This window comes from Rhea americana, unplaced genomic scaffold (genome assembly GCF_003343005.1).
Source record: "Rhea americana isolate MKP2758 unplaced genomic scaffold, rheAme1 scaffold_132, whole genome shotgun sequence".
NCBI classification, from domain to species: Eukaryota; Metazoa; Chordata; class Aves; order Rheiformes; family Rheidae; genus Rhea; species Rhea americana.
The window spans coordinates 2487135-2511867 of record NW_028185395.1 but is presented as its reverse complement, the minus strand read 5'-3'; the positions used below and the strand labels follow the sequence as shown (position 1 = coordinate 2511867).

The window sequence follows — 24733 nt, the reverse complement described above, 5'->3', positions numbered from 1 at the left end:
AAAAAAAAAAAAAAAACAGAAACAAAGCCCCAAAGGCCTTTCTCCATTAATTAATATTCCATAGAGAAAATCTACAAGCAGCTCTCATTTTAGCTTTTCATTTCTAATCTCCAGGGAAAAATAACTTTGTACTTTTTTTTTTCTACTTTCTGTAGTGAATGTCTTCAAGCAAGGGAATAAAGAGTATGTGGTGCAAACACTTACTTTGTATAATATGTTCTCAATTTCAGGTTACACTCTCACTGCAACGATCCCTCTTTGGATGACCCAATCCCTCAGGAGTATGCTCTTTACTTGTGCCCCACTGGCCGCTTGCATAGCTACCTGCAAGAGTTTTGGAAGGAGAGCAAGCACCACTGCGGGAAAAACAGAGCCCATGAGATTTTTCCACACATCACACTTTGTGATTTCTTCACGGTAAGGCACAAAAGACATGGAAGGGCCAAATATTGACACTAGGCCACCAGCAGTTGTTTTCTATCAATCAGAACTTCTCCTTGGTGATCAAACTGACATGACCCAGGTCCAGACATGAGTGTTAGCTCTACTAGCATATTCAGCCCCTGCATAGGCACTGAGAGCCACTTTCCCAACATATACTTTAGATACCTGACTTAGACCTCAGCATGCCTAAAACTTAGGTGCTGGAACAAATGGGATGATTCAGGGTACCCAGATGATATATGTTGATAGGATGTAGTAGGTTTTGGTACTAGGCCTATGGCAATCTCAAGGAAACCCCTGCCTCCCCCAGAGTGCCCTAACCACTAAGCTGTTACCATGATGGCATGTGTCATTCTTTACCCCTCCTATTGAAACTTGGCCATTGCGAAAAAGAGGAAAGCGGAGTGCATGGGAAAGAAGGAGCAAAGAGAACCAGACTCTTTAGTCTAGCAGTGCAACTAAGCCACTTTGTCTATAATTTAACATGGAAATCGGGCTCCAGAGCTGGATTTTTAGTGGGTAATTTTCTGCTCTTGAGATGCTACCGTCCTAGCTGAACTTCCAAAAAGTAGATGACACTTTAGGGAGTGTCTCAGCAGAGCTGTCTTCCCGTGTTTTGGTTAATGTGCCAATATAAGCAAAGGATAGCAAATTTTCACTGGTCTGGAAAAACTCTGGAGCCAGCTGGAATCCAGTTTCTGCATGTTCACTATGCTGCACATGAACCATCAACTGTGTTTGAGATGCACTGAAACAGAGATGAGCTAGAGCAGCTGGACAAAGTTATCACATTTATCATACTTCCATGCTACACTATGTGACTAAGCACAGGCCATGAAAATAAGAGCATTTTATTGCAAAATATTGAATATCATTACCATGTGGCCATTAATCACAACTATATGGAACAAAAACATTAATTAATAACGAATACTGGGCTCTTGAAAGGTGTCAGGTTTAAAGATCTGACCTGGAAGAGATGCCCGAATTGTAACCCTCATCTCATGCACCTCAGCTGTATTTCAGGTAGCATATTTCTAGGGATAAATGTACCCTCCATGAATATCTGTTGCTCGTTCTTTGTTCCTGAGCTGTCAGCAAGAGCTAACCAGAGGAGCCTCACACATGGAAAGTGAGACACACTGAACTGACTCCCACCTCTTCCTCCTGGATTGTCCCCTCCTGTTTCCTGATCTGCAAGTTTCCTGCAGCTCACAGACTTGCCTTGCAGTGCTGGAGCCTAGGGGACAGTGGCTTCCCTATGTGCACTCCCCAGTTCCCCCCGTAAGGACCAGTATGTCAGTGCCTGTCTTTAGCACATCCCCCCTTAGCTTGTCTGAAGGGAGCTTGCACGGCTTGTAGAAAATGCAGGACAACTGTATCATGGTGGTGGCTTGCAGTTGAAGTGTGGATCCACTTGAGGATGGACCACCCATCCAAATGCTTAACAGAGAACAGCTATTTAAGTAGCAAGTGGAAGTGCTTTAAAGGCAGACACTAAAGAGTTCAGAAGACAGAGATGAGAGAGGGGTGATCAGATCTGAGCACCTGGGCTGAGAAAAAACAAACCCCAGCCAGAACAGAGTGCAATGGGTGCCAGTTTTGAACCTCCTCCCCAGTTGGATTCTATTTCCTTTTTTGTAGCTCTTTTCTTCTCTTTGGCTCTTCCCTTCAGCAGCTTGGCCTGATGTAAAGGCTAAATGGAGCAAATAGCTCAGTTAAGGAGAATAAATAGAATAGTAGTGGAGAGGGAGTATTGTTAATGCTCATGTCTTTGGCTGGATGGCACAAATTTCATCTTTATCTCTTCATTTCTTAAATTGTTTAATTTCCAGTTTTTGCTGAGGCATGTCTTGGTACAAACCTTTAATTTGCTGTAATCAGAGTATTAAAGATCATCTGACAGATTCCCTGTGAATTTTACTATGTATGTAGCTCAGCATACGAGATTTTGAAGGTTTAATAGAACTAATTTCAGCTAAAGACTGCAAAATAAAAATATAAATTCTTACTTAGCCTCATTTCAGATCAGCTACTTATCAGAGAGTAAAATCTTTTTGCTCCTTCCCACCTAGACTAGATACATCTTATGGTAAAAAACTCTGTCTCCTGTTATAGCACCAACATGTTGTGCTGACCAAATTGCCCTATATTAATGATTTTAATACCACGAATTTCAGCCCAGTTCACAGATGCACTATCTTTCTCAAGAAATCTAACTTCCATCTTGCTTCTGCTATTACTGTATAAGACAGTCTATGAAAGTGGCTGTTAATGTGGTTTGTAAAGCATGTTCTGTTTTCTTCCAGTGCGAAGACCAGAAAGTGGAATTACTGTATGAGACCTTAAAGCGAGTTGGTGAAAGTTTTTCACAGTGCTTTCCACCGTTCATTTCCCTATCACTACATTCATCCACCAGCTACCTTGGTTTCTTCGTTGATGACAGCCATGCAAATATTCTCAAAGAATTTGCTATGGCGTTCTCTGCAGAGGCTTCAGCTTTAGCAGGTAGGATAAACATCAGTGGGCAAATGGGTGGATGGTAGAACAAATGTTTAGACTTGATACTGAAAGCATCTCTTGTGTCTCTAGGGGAGCTAAGCTGACATTTTACTGCAAGTAAGCACCCTTTCCTCCTATGGGATGGAAAGTAATATGTCTAAGACAGTTTTGTAGCCTGTTTTAGACTTTGAAGACACAATGCTTTCATCTAGAGGGTTTTGCTTTTCCTGAAATCAGTAGACAAGAAAAACATAAAATGCTAAAAGTCTTTGTTAATTTTCTCTTCTTGAGGAAATTCAGGCAAAAACTTTATGTGGCAACCTCTTGCAGGCAGCTGATGGGTAGAGCAGTCCCTCAAAATGGTGCTAGCTGTTGTTTTAGTGGGCATTTATACTGGATTTTGAAAATGGCTTGAAGATTGTTCATTTCTGAGCTGCTACACAAGCGTTTCTGTGGGACTGGCTTCATTGAGGTTACTGCTATCTGACTGTGCTTTTGTATGCATTTCATTTCATGACCTGCAAGACAAAACGGTTGGCTGCGTAAATTGACAGGCTAATAGTAATTATAATTACTATTTATATACTATTACTATAGTATAATTTATATTTATATACTAATTTATATTTATATACTATTACTATATAAAAGTAAATAGTAAAATGTAATTGACAGGATGGATATCCAAGATAGGCAGAGATATAATCATGCCTATTCCTAGACATTCATACCCAGCCCCTACTTCTTCTTTCCCTCACCAAGGATCAGTATTATGATTGAGTGAGGGGAGAATGAAAACAGAAAAGTTGGGCTTGGAGGAAAAAAAAATCCTACCTATACCCAGTTCTCTTTGCGTGCAGTCTTGGGAGACAGTAGACCTTTCTGTCTTTGGAGGTGTTCAATCTCCATGGCCAGATTGAAAAGGAAGGCAGAAATGAAAGAAAGAAGAAATGTAGCCCAGCAGTCCTGGATTTTCCCTGGTGCTCACGTAGGACCCTCTGCTCTTGAGTCAGTCACCTATTTCCTTTCAGTGGTTATGTGCCAGCTAGTGATCTCCCTCACCCCCCAAATTGCTCATCTGAAGCACAGCAAGGACAAATCAGGTTTTGACACTCGTATCACAGGTGACTGCAGTACTTCGTACATTAGTGGCTGGCAGGGTGATAAATACAATACGGAATTGCAGATATATATTCTACATCAAGCCCCCAGTTCTAGGGAAGAGAAACTTCTGTAAAGTCCTAAGAGCATGCTGGTGCTTTCAGATGCTGGCGCAATGGGCACTGTAGAAATTTTCCCTGCCTTGTTGTGTATGTTACATGTTGCCAGGGGCTCAAGCCTCACATTGCTGGGTATTGTACAAGCAAAACAAAGGGAATGAAGAGGATGAAGGAGTGGTGAGACAGTGATAGCAGCTGTCTCAGCACATGAGCAGCCCTCATGGGCAACTGACAGCAGGTCCAGCTTGCCCGAAAGTAAGGTTTTGCCAAGGAGGAACCAGGGGCCCTGCCTGCCTTCCAGTTTTCTTTAGGGATAAAGGAAAAAAGACCTCTTTCCCTCTTAGAGAAAAAGGGCTTCAACCACAGTGGTGTGTAAGAGGTCTGCATCCAGGAGCCATCAATCTCTGTTTAAGCATCCTCTCCAGCTTACCTGCCTCTCTGCTGCCCTGGGCTGTAAGGAGACAGAGCACCAGATTTGGAGTTAAGTTTCCAGTGAAAAAGGCTTGTTCCAGAGCATTTTACTAAGTCCTCCTTTTTAACTGCCCTTTTAGCTCAGACCCATCCTCCCTCAGGACAAGCCTGTTCTGCGTGGCTCGGTCAGGACAGCAGCAGGGAAGAGAAAGGGATCAAGCATGCATTGCAACATCCCATTTCTTCCAGTGACAAAGTCTGTGCAGGAAGATCAGCCTCCTTCCCCCTGTGTTCACCTTCACATCCCCACTGCCTTTTCTCTGCACGCCCCGTGCTATTGCCTGCCCTTGCAGTAGAGCCCTTGCAGGAGCTCCCAGCTACCTTTGCCATCAGCCCGATGTTTCCAACCCCACAACTTGTGTTGCTGCGTGGAGGCCACCACCTTTGAGGTCACTCTATAAAGTAGGTCGGTGAAGTCCTGGCTAAAAATAACTGCTTCTCCTCCTTCTTGCTGAATGCAAGTTTATTCTTCAACACTGATCACTTCTGTAGCCTGGTTTAGCAGGCAGCCATGCCGGCAGCTGAGGATGTGGTGAGCTGCCACATGAGGGAGTGGCAGCAAGAGCCTGGGGTGGAGGGGAGCACCATGGTCATGAAGGCAAGGTGCTGCCAAAGTGTACTCTGTGCAACAAAAGACAGGCCGGAAACCCACCCTAAAGCAGCTGTGGGAGAGGTAGGATGATCTGGCTCATGAGCCATGAGACCATGCACAAGTTCAGAGTCTCACAGGCACTTTCATTGCCACAGGCTCAGCATTTGTACTTGATTGATTTTTTTTTCATTTTTCCAATGTGGTGTTTGAAAACCAAAAGTGGAGGCCTTGAGCATGCCAAGCAGAAAGAAATGAGGGCCTGGGAGCATGGATGTTACTCACTTGATTGTTCATTGCACTGGAAGGAGGTGCTCTGCCATAAGATAAGGCAAAGGTGTTCACAGGGTGGTATTGAAGAAGAGGCTTTAATTAGGGCCATGGGAATCATTAATGATTCAGACTGGCAGCAAAGCCAGTCACAGAACTAAATCGTCTTAGATCAAGTCATTTTTTTTAATTTTTTTTCTCAGTGAAATAGAGTCAACATATGGGTTTTGAAAATGTCAAATGAAAATGTCTTTCTGGCCCAAAACAAAGCGTGAAAAGCCAATGAAGTGAAGGGACTGAGGAGGAAATGCTGTCCTCCACTGTGCTAACCAGTATTTCAGTAGTTAGACTATTTCCCCAGAGGCTGGGAGACACAACTTCAAAATATTTGTCTGCCTGCGGAGACTTGAACCAGTCTGTGCCATCTCCCAGGAGAACACCCTACCCAACTTTGTGTAGATTGCGTGGATATGGGGTAACCTTTCCTTAGTCTTTCCTAGTGGAGCTCCTCTAATTTCCCTAGAATAACTGATCCAGGGAGCACTCTCACTGTGCTATTGCCCAGCTTTATGTCCTGAGTGCATCCCTGAGAAATGCGTCCTAACCCCTGCTCCAGCGTCAACCAAGTGAAAGTAGATCACCACTGGAGACAAAAGAGCCTTGGCCCCCGAATAGTTTTGTCTGGGAGATAAAAGTTTCTCTCTCTCCCATCTGAAACTGGGAGAGGAATTCAAACTTTGTTTGTTCTTCACTGGAGAAAAACAACCCAAAGAACAACAAATAAAATCAAATCCCAGAGGGCAGTTTTTTTTAAACTGTCTTTTTCCAGCTGAAGCTCAGAAGCAAATCCAGTCCAGATCTGTGAATATTTTGGTATCATTAAATCTATGATGTTCTGAAAAACATCCACTAAGCACTATGATGTTTTTCTGTATCATGCAAAAGCATACAGGATAAATCAACAAGAAGAGCATTAGATTTGCTTTTGTTTTATGACACAAGCTGGCTGTTTTATTCCTAGATTGCCACGTAAAACCCTGCCAAAAGCAGGTCCATCTTACCTTGGCTCACAAGTTTTATCCTCACCATCAGAAGACTTTGGAACAATTGGCCAAATCCATCAACCCAGGGGAGGCCTGCCAGTGGGTCGCTGCTCTCTATTCAAGGGATATGCGCTTTGTACATTACCAGGTACTGCCATCAGAGTTATTTAATTTTCTGACTAATTCAAATCTTTTCTGCAGTCACCTTGCTTTTTTATTTCATGAACAAAATTAGAGTGTGCACAGCACAATATTTCAAAATGCTTGGTTGTTTCAAGTATCTCTTTGAGGTGAAAAGCTGTACTCTTGAATCAGTGTAAAAGATATCTTTGTGGTAGATCTGATTCAAGGAAAGCTGAACTTACAATGACACATGAAAATAAAGAGATAGGACACGGTCTTTGAACACTTGCTAGAACTGGCCAGACCACAGCTTTGCAGTAAAATTCCATTCAGTAAAATTACATTTTTCTTAATTGTTCCAATGCAGGTTAAATATCAGAGAGCAGGGCACAGTTCACTCATTGATGATTTTCTGCTTAAAAGACTATTAATTAAAAACAGTCAACATTTTTCCTTTTGTCTTTTCCAAATTAAAATTATAGAATGATAAATGGTCGCTATCTTTTTAGTCAGATCTGTATATCATTTTGGAACCAGTCTTGTATTAGATTTTGGTCACAGTCAGGAAAACTGCAAGTTATCATAGGAAGAGTTGATAATGTTTTACTATATCTGCCTTTAAATGAGTCTGTACTTTTTACAGGAAAAAAGCAATTTTTTGAATAACAAATACCTATTTTTACACATATTATATATGCATTATTATTTTTTTTCCTTTGCTGTTAAGGAACAAGTTGCAGAGCAGAAAACAGATAGATTGCTATGTACAGTACAGAGGTTAACAAGCATCCTCCAAAATGGTGCAGCACACACAACAGCCATGACCTGTGTATTTTCCCCCCAGACTCTGAGGGCTGTCTTCCAGTACAAGCCCCAGAATATCGATGAACTAATGATAAATGCTGGGGACTTCATCTATGTTGATCCAACACAGCAATCTGATGCGAGCGAAGGCTGGGTGATTGGGACCTCGCATCGGACTGGCTGCAGAGGTTTTCTTCCCGAAAACTACACAGAGAGAGCCAATGAGTCAGACACTTGGGTTAAACACAGGTAAATCGTGGTCCCCTCTGTAGGTGCTAGGATTTAATGGGTACTGCTTGCTTTGTACCAGTCACTTGTCATATGGCAGAGTTCATCCATGCCGTGAGCTGTCAGCCGCCAGGCAAAAGCTGGAGGTGGTGTGGGTAGAGGGGAGGGGAGCGTGCTGAAGCCCTGTAGCTGAAGGGGATGAACCCTTGGGGCCTGCATGGGGAGCTGGGAGTTCTGCAACAAAAGACGTAAGACACGCACCCATAGAAACCCAGAGTGCATTGGTTCAGTTGCTGAAAGGATGACCTGTTTGCTTTTGAATAACCTTAACATGCTAATGAATTTTAAAAGACCATGTTCTGTAGTGCAGATTGAGAATCCAGCCTGGCTTACTACTTTCTGCTTTTCTCTTTTATTCTTCTCATTTCAAGAGGTTGCAAAGTTAACTTGAAATGGAAAAATGTACCACCTTGAGCCCATTCTCATATTGTTGATTCATCCATATCAACAGGCATCTGCCTGGCTTCCGGTAGTTTGCTCTGTAGCTGGCAGTGCCGCTTGTACTTGTACTTGTAGATTAGATTCAATTTTTCTAAGCAGGAGCTGTAGGTACAGTCCTTGCTGAGTCCACAAAGACAGAGAGGAGATCCTCAGGTAACATTTCCTGTCAAAGTTCAAACTTTAGAATGGTTACACACAATATATGCAGTCAGTTACTGTTATTTTAACCTCCTTCTACTACTATGTCCTTGCTACTGGACAGATTCTATCTAAAGAGCAAAGTTATAAAGTGAATAGCAAGTATATGAAGAATACTGAATAGAATATGAATCTTGGCTTTTACACTCCTGTATAAAATGTCATGGCTTAAAGATCCCTTCTGTTTGTATGTGTATCCCATGTTTGTATATGTATGTGTTGCTTCTACTGTTGCTATAGAGAATATGCTTTTGTACCAGCTTCGAGATTTTTCACCCAAACTGAAAATGAACCTAATGTAAAGCTGAATGGAGAAGTTCATAATCAAGCTATGTCAAGAAGTGTAACCAATAGACTTTCAGTTCAGGTAATTGTGTTTTTTTCTTACTTTTGTCATGTGTTTGTGCAAATATACTCTTAAATAAAAGTATTTAGTACATTTAATATCTTCCTGTTTCTTCTTAATACTGCCATGTTATAGTGTAATGCATATATATATCTATACACATATAAACTCACATTATATGGTATAGTATCTCATATATATTTTGTGATATATACTCTTGCCTTTCTTCATAAATCTCTTTTTACTCCTCTCATAATATTGCAACACATAAAACGTCTGCTCAGCTTTCTCTGTGCACAGACTTAACAGGCAAGCTGCACAGAGGTGTAGGTATAGGCCTCACAAGCAGGGTACAGACACTGGGACAAATGTTTTTCTCAAGTTACATATTCCCTTGTGTTTCAAAAGAGTTCATAGCAGAGTAAATAGAGCAGAGTTAGTTAGCTGTTACTTTTATGACCGATTTCTAAGGATTTTGCTTTAATGGTTTACATAGCTCCGGATCTTAGCACATTTAAATGTTTTATCTCAGCATGCCTGTATGAATGTCTGTAAGAGAGACAGTCTGGCAAGAGTTGCATGTCCTAGCCCTGGATCTCTAGTGCTCTTTTCCCCTCTCACCTGGCTCAGATCTGTGGCAGAGCCACCTCCTGGCCTGAAGACTGCAGTCTAGGAGTTTCCCCAGCCTCTGAGTTCCTCCCAGGCAGAAGAGCAAGATCACAAAAACTTTAACTTTGAACTCTGACCTTTTCGTGGGGGCTGATTAGTGTCTTATGGCATAAATGAAGTTCTATTCTGTAGCAGAATACATGAATATAAATCTCATAACGCTTCTTAAGAATTCCCTTCTCTGCTTCTGAAGATACATATCTCTAACTTCAGTGTTGCAGCAGTGATACTGCGATAGGTTAGTCTTGAGGAAATTCTAAGCCTTTGACCTGTTCCTCTTTATCTTTTCATTTGTAACTATGTGTGTTCTAAACTACCTCAAAACTACTTAGAATATATTTGTAATTCCATGAAATCTGTTTTAAAAAATAGCCACAGAGGAGATCTAAGTTCACTGTTGACTTGGCCAAATACAGTTATGAAAAGCATAAAGCAGCTAAAATTACCATTTTCACTGGGAAAAGAAGGATGTGCTTCCTGTTAGTCCTAGAGCTGTCTGTTAACCAGTTTCCCTCTTCTGTTTATACCAGCCATATAATATGTAATAAAATTATAATTATTTCCCATACAAGGATTAAAAGATTTTTTTATAAGCACTACCTTTTACTAGTGTAAATGTAGAGTTAAAACCTAATTTGTAGTCGATGAAAGTCAGAGATGTCTTTTCTTTGCCTAAAATGGAAAGTTGATCAGGCTTACTAGGTGTCCTAAAGATATTCCTCTGTTATAGCTGCTCCTTTCTCTCACTTGCAGTGATTCTTTATGCTCTGAACCTTTCAGGAACAGACAGCTGTCCTCGCTCTGTTGGGCAGCATCTAGACAATGGAATCCAGACCTTTTATGTAGGTTAATATAATACCATAACCAAACCCCATTTTTATACAGCTTTCTCAGAACACCACTCTCCGAAGAGGCCTCTTGGTGATGCGCCATGGTGAAAGAGTTGATCAGGTTTTTGGGAAGTCTTGGCTTCAACAGTGCTTAACTGCAGATGGTGAGTAAAATAATGGGAGGCTCTTACCAAATTAAAACCAAAAACATTTGACCCCCATTCCCAGGGATACAAGAAATTCAGTCTCCCACAGGTAAATCCAAGTGCTGAGATGGAAGAGTGCATTACATTGAAAAGTCAGACACAACACTGCTTTGACCTGCACATAATCAATATTTAACACACATATCATGTCCTACATATTTATCAATTCTACAGAACAAACAAAGCTCTTGTGGTACTACTCGTGTATCTTCCTGAGGGATGTACAAAATCTCTGCTACTAGGTACCCAATTGATCTAGGTGTTTTTTATCAGTTCTCTGTATCTTTCAGTGCTAGAGTCAGAATCAGGATCGTTCATCATGTTGATCAGGGTCACAGTTCACCAATAATTAAACTCAGTGAGGAAGAGCAAGAACAAACATTGATGGAAATGATGTGTCAGCACTGACACAGTTGATTTTCTTGACTCTCTCTCTCAAAAAAATTATGGTTTTGGGTATAGAAAACCAGCTAGGAGCAGGGAAGTATTTGCTGAGATAGAGGAGGTAACAAGAAGGGAGAGTTCAGAAGGAAGCTTTATGCTGAAAGTCTTCTTCATTATCTGGGAGATCTTCTACATGATGATAAATTTCACACTAGATAATGAGGATGGTACCTTCTAGCTCTATAATCAGTTCATTGGTTTCCTTTTTATTCAGTAGAAATACTGGGTTTTGTCATTTTGCCAATGGTAAAAGAGAATAGATATGAAGTGAATATTTGTCTTAAAATGAGTCCCACAAAGCAGAATACTTGTGATTTCCTGTCCTCTTGCAATATAAAGCTTGCAAAAGAGATGTTATTTTTTTAGGACAGATGATGTCCAAGATCAGTATTGTGACTTTAAAATGTCATCTCTTTAAAATAATAGTGGTCACTGTTTGGGGTTTTTTTTGTTTGCTTGTTTGCTTGTTTTTCATCAGTGAGGCACTATGTCTGTACTGGTAAACTAATCCAGTAGGTACCTGAGTTCAGGTATTCCTTTGTGATCCTCCAAACTGTTTAGTTATCAGCTAGCTTCCTGGCACTGTCTTGGCTGATGATAGCTCCCCTTCACCCACACAATTTGTAGATGAGGTTAAGGGGACAGCAGACTGTTACTTGTGGCCAGTTTGGATGTTTAGGGTGGTAGGAAGAGAATTTAAATCTTTAGACAAATGTCTTGCTTTGTCACTTGCCATAATGGCCAGAGAATGGGCTTCAATCTGTGCTATTACCAGTAAAGGAGTAACTTTCAGGTTGAGTTCTCAGAATCAACCACTTCAGAATTCAATATTAAGCCCGTATAATGAAACGTAGCATGGTATTCAGCTACTGCCTCCTTCATACTGCAGCAAAATGTTCCACCTTATTTCAGGAAAATACCACAGAGCGGATCTGAACTTTCCTTCCAACCTACCAAAACGGAGAGATGTGAAGCATTTTGAGTACGATCCTCCTTTATCCTGCTGTGGTATTTTCCAGTCAAGACTTACAGGTAAGCTGGATAACATCCCACTGCAAATTTAGGGATTTGGGAAACAAGCTTTCATCGTGTCCAAAAATTCATGCTGGCCTTGCAGTAGAAATACTTCTGAGCACTGTTCTTCATAATAACATGTCTCTAGGGACACCTTCTACAACATATTTTTATATAGTAAAATAGAGAACTATACTGGATGCTCTTCTTGGACAGACAGCCTGCCAGTTCCTGGCAAAGACAGCTGAAAGAAAGAAGCTGTAAAACTACACAAGCCTTCCTGCATGTCTGTGAAGGACTAATGTCTTATGTAGCTGTCATTAACTGGGTAGAGTGGGAAGTGAAGGGTCTGGCCTGGGGAAGCAGCTTCACAGTCAGCAGACAAGTAGCTGATATCTGGGTGATATGGTTGCTTTTACAGAATTCACTTCTAAGATGGATTTTTTCTGCACCTTGAGCATACAAGCCTGACTGTGACAAAAATTTGGTGCAAATGCTTGCCTCTCTCTGATGATTTAGAAATACGGAGACAGCCAAATACCTAAGTGCTATTTGCAGATTTGGGATTACTCTTCCATAATTGTCCTTCCAGCACTCACTTTAAACTTGCTGTTGTCACCAGAATGAGCTTTCCAGTGAGCTCAATCAGTCAACAGGGCGTAAAAATGAATAGAAAGGGGGCTGTCAATATACCCTATGCTGACAGAACTAAAACGCTCCATTTTTTTTTTCCCCAGAAAATGTTTTGCAGTAGTTTTTCATCTCTAATGATCTGTAAAACAGCAACTCACATTGCTGTTCCTTTCCAGGGGAAGCTCTGCTGGACCGGGAGGTGGCAGTCAGCTACGTGTACTCATCACCTGCACTTCGCTGCATACAGACAGCTCAACACATACTGGAAGGTAAGGCAGCAAAACTGATCAGGGTTTTTGCCATGGTGAAAAAGGCTCTGTCAAATTTCTGTGAAGTCCCTGAGATGTGCAATTCAGACAATGTACAACTCTGTGGTGGTTTATTGTTAAATTCAAGCAAGGAAGACAAGGCTATTTTGTCTAGTTGGTAATGTAGTCAATAATAAAACTGTTGCCATATGTAAGATCTTAAGAGGATGATCCTATTAAGTCTAATCTTCTCTAGTTATAATGGAATCTAATATGATATGAATCAGAGGCCTTTCCTGTGACGTAGAATTCAGCATTAGCAGCTTCGGCTCAAATCATTACTGCTACCTCTTCTAGAAGATATTTAGAGCCAAAAACCAAGTGTTTCCAGTACTCTGAGGGAATACATTTGAATCAGGGAAGACGGTCTTCTTCTGAAAGAGTTTATCATTGGAAACCAAACAATTTTAATTTCCTTGTATATCAGAACCTCTCTCCTCTCTTCCCTCCTGCCTTTTCCTCTCCCTCTCCCTCTCCCTCTCCCCCTTTTTCTTCTCTGTGACAGGTTAATCAAAGCTTCTCAGTTTGTTATCCTGTCTATGTTAAAATCAGGAAGAAAATGCACTTCTTCCGGGAATCTGTAATTCAGTAACCTCTCTTGAGAAAAATGAACAGAAGAATGTGTCTTTTTACAACAGAATTCCATTTCTAATGATTTTCTAATGATCTTTTGCCCCATCGAGGACCATTGAACACAGCATTGTGTAAAACGGTGAAAATGTTTTCTGTTTGATGTTTATTCAGATTGCAGCATTACTGAAGACTTTTCTTCCAATCTCTTCTGTATCTTTCAGATCATGACAACAGAACCCCAGAAATAATAATAATGTAAGAATTTTTAGTGCCATAACATTAGTCAGGCAGGATATAATGCTGGTTTCATTTAATCAACATGATCCCCTTTTGTTTGGCAATAGTATTTCAATTTGTTAATGAAAATATTGCATCAAACAAGCTGCCATGTACAGTCTGAATGCAGCACTTTGAGTGCATCTTCCTAAGAAACGTTTCTTATTTTTTCAGGGCTTAAATTAGATCAAAAGGTCAAAATAAGGGTGGAACCAGGACTCTTTGAATGGACAAAGTGGGAAGCAAGCAGACTAATTCCTAACTTTATGACTGTGGCAGAGCTGACAGAGGCCTCTTACAAAATAGATACAAGTTACAGGTAATTGCTGCCTATCGAGCTGTAAAAATGTTTTCTTTCTGAGATTTCTATTATTCTTTTCCCAGCTTTCATATGTCATAAACCATTATTACCATTGCAAAAAATGTGTGATTCTAATGAAATTGAAGTCTACGTGATCCTTTGAAAGAATAAGACTTGCTGTCAGCTACTTTGTGACAGGAATCAAATGTGTTCGCTGTTCTGACAAACCATTTTTTGTACGAACACACGCACACGTTTGCAAATGTGCATACACAGAACAAGTGCTCACACCTGCACCCACACAAACATTTGATATTTGTATGGGGCGTCAGCCCTGCTTCAGAGTTGTCTGCAAATTTGCCAGCTCAGGCCCCCGGTTTGGTGTGCACGAGCGCAGCTGTGTCGTAGGCATTAGTGTCAAGCGTCAGGAATCTTGTTTTAACCTTTGCTCATACGAAGCATGGTTTAGAAACACAGAGAACCCATTGAGGTAAATAACATGCTGGTTTTCAGCAATGAAGGGGTGTGACTTTCGAAAAAGAAAGTAAAGCCCTTGTTTCGGATATGGCCCTTTGCCCACAGGGCAGCAGGAAGAGAAGGTTTCAGGGTCCGCCCTGGGGGAGCTCCCTCAACCCAGGGAGCGAGCCTGGGGCTCGGAGGTGTGCAGCCCTGGACACGTCAGGCCAGCACAGCTGCACACCGTGAAACGTCACTCGTTCGTGTCCCTGAGGCCTCGGAAGCGACAGCTACAGGGGAAAGTGGGGGCCGGTCCCATGCATCCCGGAGCAGGGCCAGGGGAAGCAAGTGTTGGGCTAGGGGAGAGAGATGACCCCAAGGCAAGCCAGCTGTCATTCAGACTTCGGAGGCAGGCAGGATAATGGCATTTCACTATGGTTGACGTTGGTGCCAAATTCAGTGGGGGGAAGGAGTTGTTCTGTTTTGAGTTCTTCAAAGATAACTTGCCGTGCACAGCAAAGACTTTTTGAGGCCCTTTGATGCAGCTTCTGAGCTCTTGCAAACCACGGCAGAGCAGGAAATAATAAGCCTCCAATTCAATCTAGCTCCTCATCTTGCTCACAGACCAGGCAGCTCTGTGTTTGCAGTGTGCAGCCAGATCCAGGAAATTACTCAGCTAATAAAAGTGAGTATCTCTGGGGTTTCCCACATATATAAGAAAGGGGGAAAGGAAACTTCTCATATCGTAACCTATTTCCTGCAGCCAAGCAAATGTCTTCATTTTAAATTCTATGAAGTATAAAATCCTTCATTTTCTTGGGTCATAAAATGTTCTGGTGTGTTTTACCACCAGCAGGCTGTTCCCCTCCCCCCCCCTTTTTTTTCTATACAGATTCACTTGCCTCAAAAATTAACTGAACTTCCACACAGATAAGGGTACAAATGGAAAGTTCTGTGGGAAAGCTCTGAAGCAGTGCTAACTACAGCTTTCAGACTCCTCAAAACTCACTCAGATCGGGTCAGAAACAGAATGCATGAGCCACAAACTTGCAAATATCACGCTGTTTTCTTGCTTTCTTCCTGTCAGACACAGAATTCAAAATCCCCTGGTTCCAGAGGGTAGTTTTACTGTATTCACCCATTCAAGAGAGACAGCCTTTGATTAGGTCAAAGTCCCTGGCTGTTTCCCCTCAGCAGAGGACTTGGGCAAAGGTTGCCTGTTTCTAGTGCCACTAGGAGCCAACTCAAGTGAGTGGTACTGAAGCATCAGCTGCCCAGGTGTTGTGTAGCTGAGAAGAAATCATTTTGAGATTCACCTCACTGGCTGCAGCCACTTCCAAGATGAGTGCCTAGGCTAATATAGTTATCTAGCAGCCTTCTCATCACTGGAGAGACAGAGGCATCTCCAGAGAGTGATTTTCTATCTTGGACAGTCTATGTCAGACACTTCAGAAAGCGTGACTTGCACTCTGCAGGAGTTTATATGTTTATTTTAGGTGACCTAAATGGACACTTAAATTGTAGGCTGCTAAGGTTGCTGAGATTAACCTTGCCTCTCTCTCTCCTCCTGGTATGGGAGGGGATACTCCCTTTCCTGAAGCAGGATAAACTCTGCCTTTGCCATTCCTGCTCTTAAAGAGTGCCAACTGCAGGCACTCAGAGATCTGCCTTTGGGACCAGTACCCCTGTTGCACCATCCTTACTTGAGAATGGTGTCTAACCTAGAGCTTTCTTCCTTCAATGTAAGCTGCTTATTTCTTTCCTCTTCACCCTGTACATGGAGAACAAATCCCTCCTTTCCTTTTCAAAACTGCCCTTTGCAGACTATTATCATGTCCTTTTTCAGTCTTTTTCTCCAAGCTGAATTCTTTTAATCTTTCTTTGCAGCCTGTGCTTTCTGGACCTCTGTTCACTGCTCTCCTCTGGGTTATCTCTAGTTGGCCCTCATCTCTCTTGAACTGTAGCACTTTTAACTGGACATAGCACTCTCACTGAGACCTTAACTTGGGCTGAACACTTAAGTTGTTATTTAGCTTGGAAGCCACTTGGGCCAGCACCTGCTTCCACATGCACCCAATAGATATAGGAGCTAAGGTATAGATGTCTGCTCTTTGTTGGAGGTGCTCAGTTCAGTTGCAGGACAAGCAGTTAATAACAGGGTTAATATTGACTTAGGTGCTAAAGGCCAATACATTAAGAAGTTGTATCTCTGCCAAAAGGCTGACCAGTTTTGGTCCACCATTTAAGACTTCTCTGGTTTAGCTGGAATTAATATTAACCATAGTTAATAATCTAGAATGAGCCTGTCACACAGTTTTACCACTTATTTTCTACTTCTGCGGCTTGTACTGACAAAACGTACTGAGGGCTCACCTGTAAAATACATTATAATACCATACCTTATGACAATATATTAATCTAATCTCACTACTGCCCATTCATGGGATAAGGAGGCAATCAAGCTGGGGGAGGAGGGGAGGTTTGCTTATAGAAGGAGATCAAAACCTTGTTGATCTCACAGCACATGACTAACTACATTTGCTAGCTGTAACTGAGAGCACCTCTGGTTCCCAGGTGAGATATATTAAGAGGATGAAATGGAAAATAGGAAGTGAGTTTGAGGACATTGAATTCTGTCACCAAGAATGCCATGGCATGGACCTGCATGGACACCTTAAGAACAGAGATAACTAACTGACGCAGGCACTGTAGCCTGGAGGGCAGGACATGGACCAGGCCTAACTAGAGCGTCAACTAGGTAGGCAAATTTCACAGGCAGGGGTCTGCTGAGAGGCAGCAGATGACTGTGATCCTGCTGTCTCTTTTCCTGTCCCGCAGCCCCGAGAAGGCTGACCAGCAGTTGTGGCCAAGGCAGGGCCTCTTGCCTTGAGGAATTTGGCCTTCCTAGCAACAGCTAGCACTACCCCACCATTGACCCCCAGCCACAGCACGTTCAGAGCACTGCAGGCTCTTCCTTCTGCTCTCTGCGAGGTCGTGGAGCCTGCTCAGGGAAGCCCCCAGCCCTCCTTTGTAAGAGTTGACACAACCTGGTTTTGTGAAGGTTATTGAGGAGCTTTGAAACAGGTCTCAGCAGGGTACATGGTGTTTATGAAGCCAGTCCATTCAGTGGAGCTGCCCTCTTTTACAGCACTTTGAAGATCTGGGCTCTTACATTTTTTGAAAAATATTTATTCAATGTCTGCAGAACTCCTCTACACAGAAGAAAGAGGAAACTTTAATCTTAATAGAAATGTTCAGATATATAGGAGTGGTGCATTATGATGAATGTCTTTGGAAACATACACTTTTACGTCTCTAGGAAGTAAAGTCTTTACCATGCATTTGTTCAACTAAACCACATATGCCCTTTTTGTTGTTGATTTTGGTTTGTTTCATTTATTAGGGAGACTAACACTGAGGGAAAAAATCTTGAAATCTTTCACATCAACAGTGTCTTATCTAGGGTATGAACTCGTTAAGATTGCTAGAGTCAAGATTGCTAAAGCTGGACCACTCTGTAAGTTTGCACCCAGGCAGGCACACCCCAATCTGCACATCTGGGCAACAGTACTTCCCAACTGAACTGTGCAAAGCACAAGCTTTTCTCAGGAAAAAAAAAATCCTACTTTAAATAATCTCTACTATAAACTCAAGTTTTATTCAAGCATGGTTTTCCCTGCCTTTAGTGCTAGCCAGATTTATGGCTGTAAGATTTAGCCAGAAGATTTAGTGGAAATTACTGTGGAGGAAGCTAATGTCCCATACGAGCTACAGTATCATTATGCCAGCCATTTCAATGCATAGGCTGATATCCTGTCAACTAAGTGCCTTTTCTCTGGCCTACTCATTCAACAGTGCTCTCAATGTCCCTATATTCATCTAGATAAATGCTTTCTTGTGATTTTGTTGTCAGGGATAACTTCTCACTCTCTTCTCTGGTGCCATCAGAAACTTATGAAGAATATGTAAGCAGAAGCTCCACAGTTATAAAACAGATTGTCACTGCCTGCCCCAGCAAAGGTAAATGTTTCAGATCTTTGTACATCCCATCACACACATACAGCAACAGGTTCAAAAACTGGCAGACATTTGCTATTAGAAGAACATTTATCAGGGGTTGTTGGTATCACCCAGCACTTAAGGCAGACACTTACTCCTTAGCCTCAAAATGTATGTGAAATTATGTACATATATATGTACATAAATGTAGGATAGAAATGAAAAAGTAAAGTTAAACAGATGACAGTAGAATACTTCTTTGCAAAAGTATAATCTTTACTTGGTCTTTCTATGTCAGGATATAGTTCAACATATGATAATGCACTTTTCTGGAAAAATACTTTTTCTCTTTCCCTAGAAAATGCTTTTTCTTACTAGCTGGCATGCACGCAACACAGTAGACTTTTTCTGACCAGTACAATACACTCTGCCACATTATCAAAGATGTCTACAAAGAACAGGCCCAAACAGCCTCACACTTATCAGCATAGTCATCAGACAGTGCTACATCTCCTTTACATCTCCTTTCCTGCTTATTTTGATATATCAGGTGTCATCCTCATTGTGGGCCATGGCTCCTCCTTGGCATCTTTCACTCGACCTCTGGTAGGGCTCCCAGCCAGAGAAAGCAGCGACTTTGCCCAGGTGGTCCGAAAGGTAAGAAATTTTTTTCAGCAGGGAGTTTTCTCTTTGTATTATTATATTTTTAATAAGGAGTTTGCTTATGCCGTGAGGCATACATGTAACTGCATGCTAATACCAATGACATTAGTACCCGCATTACAAACGGACTCTCACGTAGTTTTAGCAGAGCATTGATGGCACCAAGAGATGCACTTTCTCCTGGTGAACTGTATTGTGTCTAGAGACCAAGTCTTTGGAGAAAAGTTTCATGCAACTTGCACAGAAAGTCAGTTCAAGGTAATGCTCTAGGTGACCCTGCTGAGCAGGGGGATTGGACTAGATGATCTCCAGAGGTCCCTTCCAACCTTACTGATTCTATGATTCTATGAATAGTAATGCAACAAGGGCATTTGAAAACCTCTCCATCTGGAGCTGGCCTCCTTACTAGGGAAATAGGGCTAAGAGTCTCCCTTCTCCTCCCAGTGGCGTCGTGAGTCTAAAATTAGCTACATTCAGTGAGTCACTTTTTGAGAAGTTGTTTTTTGGGGTCATTGTACATACACACCTTATTTGTTTGGTTTCAGAATGAAATGGAAATGGGTTTTGTTGCCAGCTTTTCAATTCAGGTTTGCCCTTGAGACTTGTTGGCCTTTTTTGTTTGTTTGTTTGTTTGATTTGTATGTTATCACCAGTAGCAGATTTCTTCATCCCAGTTTTCCTTTTGTCCAAGAGCCACTGTAATACCAGCTGCCCTGGTATTCCCAAGGGGAAAGTTTAGTCTTTAACTGTATTTTTACTACCACTGTGATGGATAAGAAGTGAATACAGCTTGATCATCAAATCAAAGTATGAATTTGGGATGATGGCACAAGCTCAGCTAGTGTCCAACAAGCCTCCTTTCTCTTTTCAGTTCATTTCAGAAGTGGTAAAATATCCTGGTGTTTATTCCTAGAATGTTCTCAGAATCTGCTCTCTTCTCTTTTGCAACAAAGCTCTATCCGCCATGTCAAAGTAAAGGCTGCTAGTAATTCCTGCTTGTGTCCTTCTTTCCTAGATCCCTTGTCTGGGCATGTGCTTTTGTGAAGAGCTTAAGGAGGAGAACAAATGGCAGATGGTTAATCCACCAGTGAAGACGTTAACTCATGGAGCAAATGCAGCATTTAACTGGAGAAACAGCATCCTAGATGATTAGAAGCCTAACTCTGTCTTTGAAATTGCCAAAAATGAGAAGACAGTTTATTATTCAGTAGAGTCCAGGGATTCATCCAGAATACCTACAGTTTGTGGGAATTACTTTCTCTGAGTTGTCTAAGCATAGTAAGCACTTCTGAGCATGGTACCTGAATATTTTTTGTTTTGCTTCAGTGACTGAGAAGAAGGAACTGGCATAAAAGTGAGCAATATTTCTTCAGAGAATATGGAATATAGAATGACCCGATTATAAATTCCATTGCAATTCTGTTCCAGGCACTAAAGAAAACACTGTTGCATTTTCCAAGAGCAAAATATAGCCAACAAGAATTACTTTGTTCATGCACTTAAAAATTTTCAGACAAGCAGAGATATTTGGACCGGAAAAAGTCATCTAGACAATTCTCCCATCCAAAGAGGAGATCAACACACCTAAAGTCACTTGGTTTCCTACAGACTCTTTTAGTTCTGTGAAAGTATGGGAGGAGGGGAAATATACTGATTATTTATTTACCTCTTCTACAAAGAGAATTAATTTTCTATTACAGCAGCTTCTCCACTCAGTGATTCTAAAATAGTTCAAATAGTTGCAAAATAGACTCAATGATTTCTTTTCAAAAAAAACTGAACTGATTGCTTTAATGTTGCTGAAACAGATACCTGCATTGTTGTACTGGTGACAAAACCCAACGCAAGCAACTCTAACTGCTGAATGTTTCCTGAGATGGCAATTGCGAGACAACTGCTTTGGTTTGTGTTGCTCTGCGCCAAATTATATAAATGGTAACACACTCGTCAGGATGGTTCACCTGAAAGACTCTGCTCTTGGTTACTTTTTGGGTTATGGATAAGCCCCAGTATCTTTTGCACGAACAGGAACATGTCTTTCCACTGGCTTGGATTTACTTTATAACGATCCTGTCAGATAACTACCTTTGGGAAAGCACAAGCTTTTGTTGCGATAGGAGGAAAAAAAAAAAAAAACCCTGAGGTTTCTCTTTCTCTCTTAATATGACTGACAAGGTTTTCATTTTCAGTCTTCATCTCCCTATTGCTTCTTGACGTGCCTCTGCATGCATGCATGCCTCCAACCTCAGAGCTCATCTAGCATTTGGACTTCAGGGTTGAGCACCCTCTGAGGAGCGCCCTTATCTGTGGGCGGGGAGACTTCTTATCTCCACCTTGCATCTGAAACGGCTCATGCTGACTTTCCAGCTGTGGTGAAGTCACCTGGGCTGCTGCTTTTCTAACATTATTTTATTTTTAAATAGTTTTGAAGTGAAAATCAAATGCCCCTGGAGCCAGCAGAGGAGCTCTTTGGTTAGAAAGTGGTGGGAAGAAGCGTGTGACTGCATCTGCAGCAGGCAAGCTGAGCACCTGTGGCCACGGCAGTGCAGAAAGGCTGAAATCCTGTGCCCCATCTCAGCAGCTCCTCGTGCCGGGGAGGGAGGCACTGCAGTGTGGAGGAGGCTGCAGCTTGGCAGCTGCCCCATGTCTCGCCCGTCACCCCCTTGCCCCCAGCTGAGACGGGGGTGGGATGAGGAGTGACGATTTTGCCCTGACCCCGGAGGCAGCCACGTTGCTCCTCTGTGGCCTCGAAGGAGAGCTCTGAGTCAGCGCTTCGACCCCGTAAATGCTGTAGCAAGAAAACTGACAGGTAGGAGAAGGTGGGGTGATGTCTCCAGGGTGCACACAGCCATGCTAACAGCACCAGACAGCTGTCTCCGATTAACCCGCTGCACGTCCCAGGGCCATGTCTTCTGGGACACAGAGCAGCAGAGGGGCCATTTCCCACTACCCTGCAGCACTCCCTTGGGATCTCCTCCTCTGCGGAGATACTGCTGCTTTTGGTGTGGTCTGCCCTGCTTTCGTGGCGCCACAGGACAGATGCCACGGAGGAAGCCAAGAGGGCCAGCCTCGAGCACCAACTCAGATGCCAACAGTGGCCATGGGCCGAGCCGCCGGGGGCTCGGCTCTCTGGGATCAGCATCCTGCGTGTGTTAGTGCAGGTGTCCACGTCCAGCTTATCCTAGGGATAAGGGCCTTCGGATGGGGACCCAGCCCTGGTCTTGTCACACCAAGAAACGCTGCCTACTTGGGCAGGGACTAGGAGAGACACCACGGGCAAGGAGGTAGGACCTAGTTTCTCCTCTGCAGGCAGCATGCCTGCCTGCCCATGGGGCACAAACCTGGCACCAATGGAGGAGAAACAGGAAACTTCCCCCAGGTCTGGGAATGTCCAAAGCCATTTAGAAGACTGCTCCTTTTTAAAGCTTTACTCAGGTAAAGTTTCATGTGCTTTCGTGCGAAATTTTTCCCTACCTATTTACAAATAAGAGCTTTTTTTCCGTAATATCTCTTATAGTAATTATGCTGTAAATACCAGATTGGGTTAGCAATATGAGTCTTCCTTTAAAATAACAGAATGAAACACAAAATAAAATCTCTCCCTTCACCCAATAAGCACTGCAATATTTTTCAGTGTGTTTCTATTCTGAAAAATAGTCTTTAAAAACAGCATCTTACTGTTTCTTGGAAAAGCTTTCCTAAGCTGCCACCACGGTGTACCACATAGCAATGAAATTTGCTTTTTACTCCTATTGGCCTGCAGAAATAACATGACTGAATGTGGCAAAGGGGGCTTTGAGCCACTGAATGTGGCAAAGGGGGGGGGGGTTGAGAACTTAAATGTTTCTCTTGCAGTGTTTTCCAATCCAGACGCTGCAGTGTTGAGCAGGTGAGGAGAAATTTCACACAGGTGAAATGAAGAAACCACCTCTGAAGGGTTTTAAGTTGTTTCTGTAGTAATCAAAAGAGATAGGAAATTCTTTTCCAGTTTATACATTTTTCTGCAATTCCAAAAACCAGATTTTACTTTTCTCCATTTTAATTTTCTTAAATTGGACCGACTTCATTACTGAAGAAGGAAAGCTTTATGATTTTCTTTAAGTTATGCACTTGAATAGGTACTTTTAGTACTACCTATAGAGTATGAATATTTTGTTTAATCTTAAAAAATGAAAAGGATAAATTCTTTCGATAAAGGTCTGTGGTGGTATGTAGTGGTATTAACCTATGGTGACACCTTGTGGGAAAACAAAATCACAAAATTATTTACATAAATATGATCTAGAGTGACTGAGGAAGAGGGGGAAGCAATAGTTGTTGTTTTGAACAAGAATGAAGAACACTAATAGTCATTCCTATCATACCCTTTGAAAGGAGGAAAACATGGAAATTTATCATTTAATAATGTTTGGGAATACGTTTAGGCAGAACCTTTTGAAGAGACACTTGAGTCCAGTTCTTCCGATAAGCAAGGAAAAAAAAAGTGACTGTTTGATTTTCCCAAAACCTAATTCCTTCTGCAGTCATTGATATTGGTGCAATACTAGTAGGAATTTTTTTTCTGACTCAGAACAGGAGGGTTTTTTTCCCTCCTTCACTTTGCACACTTTTGAGTCAACAGTAAAGCAGTCAGACAGGTTTCTGGCTGTCTCCTGGAAGCTTTGCTGTTAAAACACTGTGTAACAACAGAAAATGCAGCAATTTTTCTCGAGTTCAGAAAGGTGTAGGGGGTATGGTCTTGATCTTTCACAGCTTCTTTATGGGTGATTAAGAATTAAAATGTTCATTTCTCTTTGAACATGAGAACAGCTTTGGACAAACCAAATTTTGTACTCTGGCGTACAGGAAGGACTTAGTGAATCACTTAATTTTACAGTCCAGCTTTCTGTGCAGATCTGATAACTCTCATGAAGAATCTAGAGAGCAGCCTGAAAGCAGTCTATGGTCCCTATGGTTTAGGGACCATAACCCCTCGTTTAGGGCCGTGTTCAGTTTCTTAAACCTCCACAATATCACAGAGTGGTGAGATTGGAAGGGACCTCTGGAGGTCATCTAGTCCAACCCTCAGCGTAGGCCATAGAGGGATTGAACCCATGACCTTAGCATTAGCAGTACCACGCTCTAACCAACTGAGCTAAACCTGCCCCTGTTACTAACCTGTAATCAAAACACCACAGCACTTACTGGATGAAGCTTGAGTAGTTTTGTTGTGAGGCTTGGATTTGCATTCTTTGCTGTTTCCACCACTTCTCCTTGCACATTATCCCTTTTGGGGGGCTTGCAGCCTTCCACTTTGCCTGAATCCCCACTAAAAGGAAAGTCCTGTGTTCAAAGGTAACTTCAGCATCATGTGGCAGCGAAAACTATTGTTCCCCTCTTCTCTTCTGCAGGTGGGATGATGTTGGCTAGAAACCCCACTAACCTGTGGGGCACCTGCAAGGCCATTTCACCATCTCTGAAACAGCAGGATCTCACATGATCTCTTTGGGATCCTGGCAATCTGCTTTTGATATTTTAACTCTTTTTACCTAAGTCTTTGTACTCCTCAAAGGGAATGAACCATCAGTAGCACTGTCTCTATTCAAAGGAAGTTGGCTGTTTGTTTTTTTTTTTTTTTTTTTT

At 42.1% G+C, this 24733-nt stretch overlaps 1 protein-coding gene across 2 annotated transcripts in view; it reads left to right on the top strand.

The window, feature by feature from the left end:
- Positions 1–20264, top strand: part of UBASH3A (ubiquitin associated and SH3 domain containing A) — a 25224-nt gene extending 4960 nt beyond the window's left edge. Inside the window, exons 3-14 of one of the 2 annotated variants that reach the window (XM_085297892.1) lie at positions 231–417; positions 2754–2952; positions 6518–6687; positions 7507–7715; positions 8634–8760; positions 10303–10402; positions 11801–11920; positions 12712–12804; positions 13867–14011; positions 18363–18469; positions 18999–19105; positions 20127–20264. In XM_085297892.1, coding sequence (XP_085154018.1) covers positions 231–417; positions 2754–2952; positions 6518–6687; positions 7507–7715; positions 8634–8760; positions 10303–10402; positions 11801–11920; positions 12712–12804; positions 13867–14011; positions 18363–18469; positions 18999–19105; positions 20127–20264 — 1702 coding nt within the window. Of the gene's footprint in view, positions 1–230; positions 418–2753; positions 2953–6517; positions 6688–7506; positions 7716–8633; positions 8761–10293; positions 10403–11800; positions 11921–12711; positions 12805–13866; positions 14012–18362; positions 18470–18998; positions 19106–20126 lie in introns of both variants that reach the window. The other variant, XM_085297891.1, reaches the window with a different exon arrangement.
- The last annotated feature ends 4469 nt before the right edge of the window (positions 20265–24733 follow it).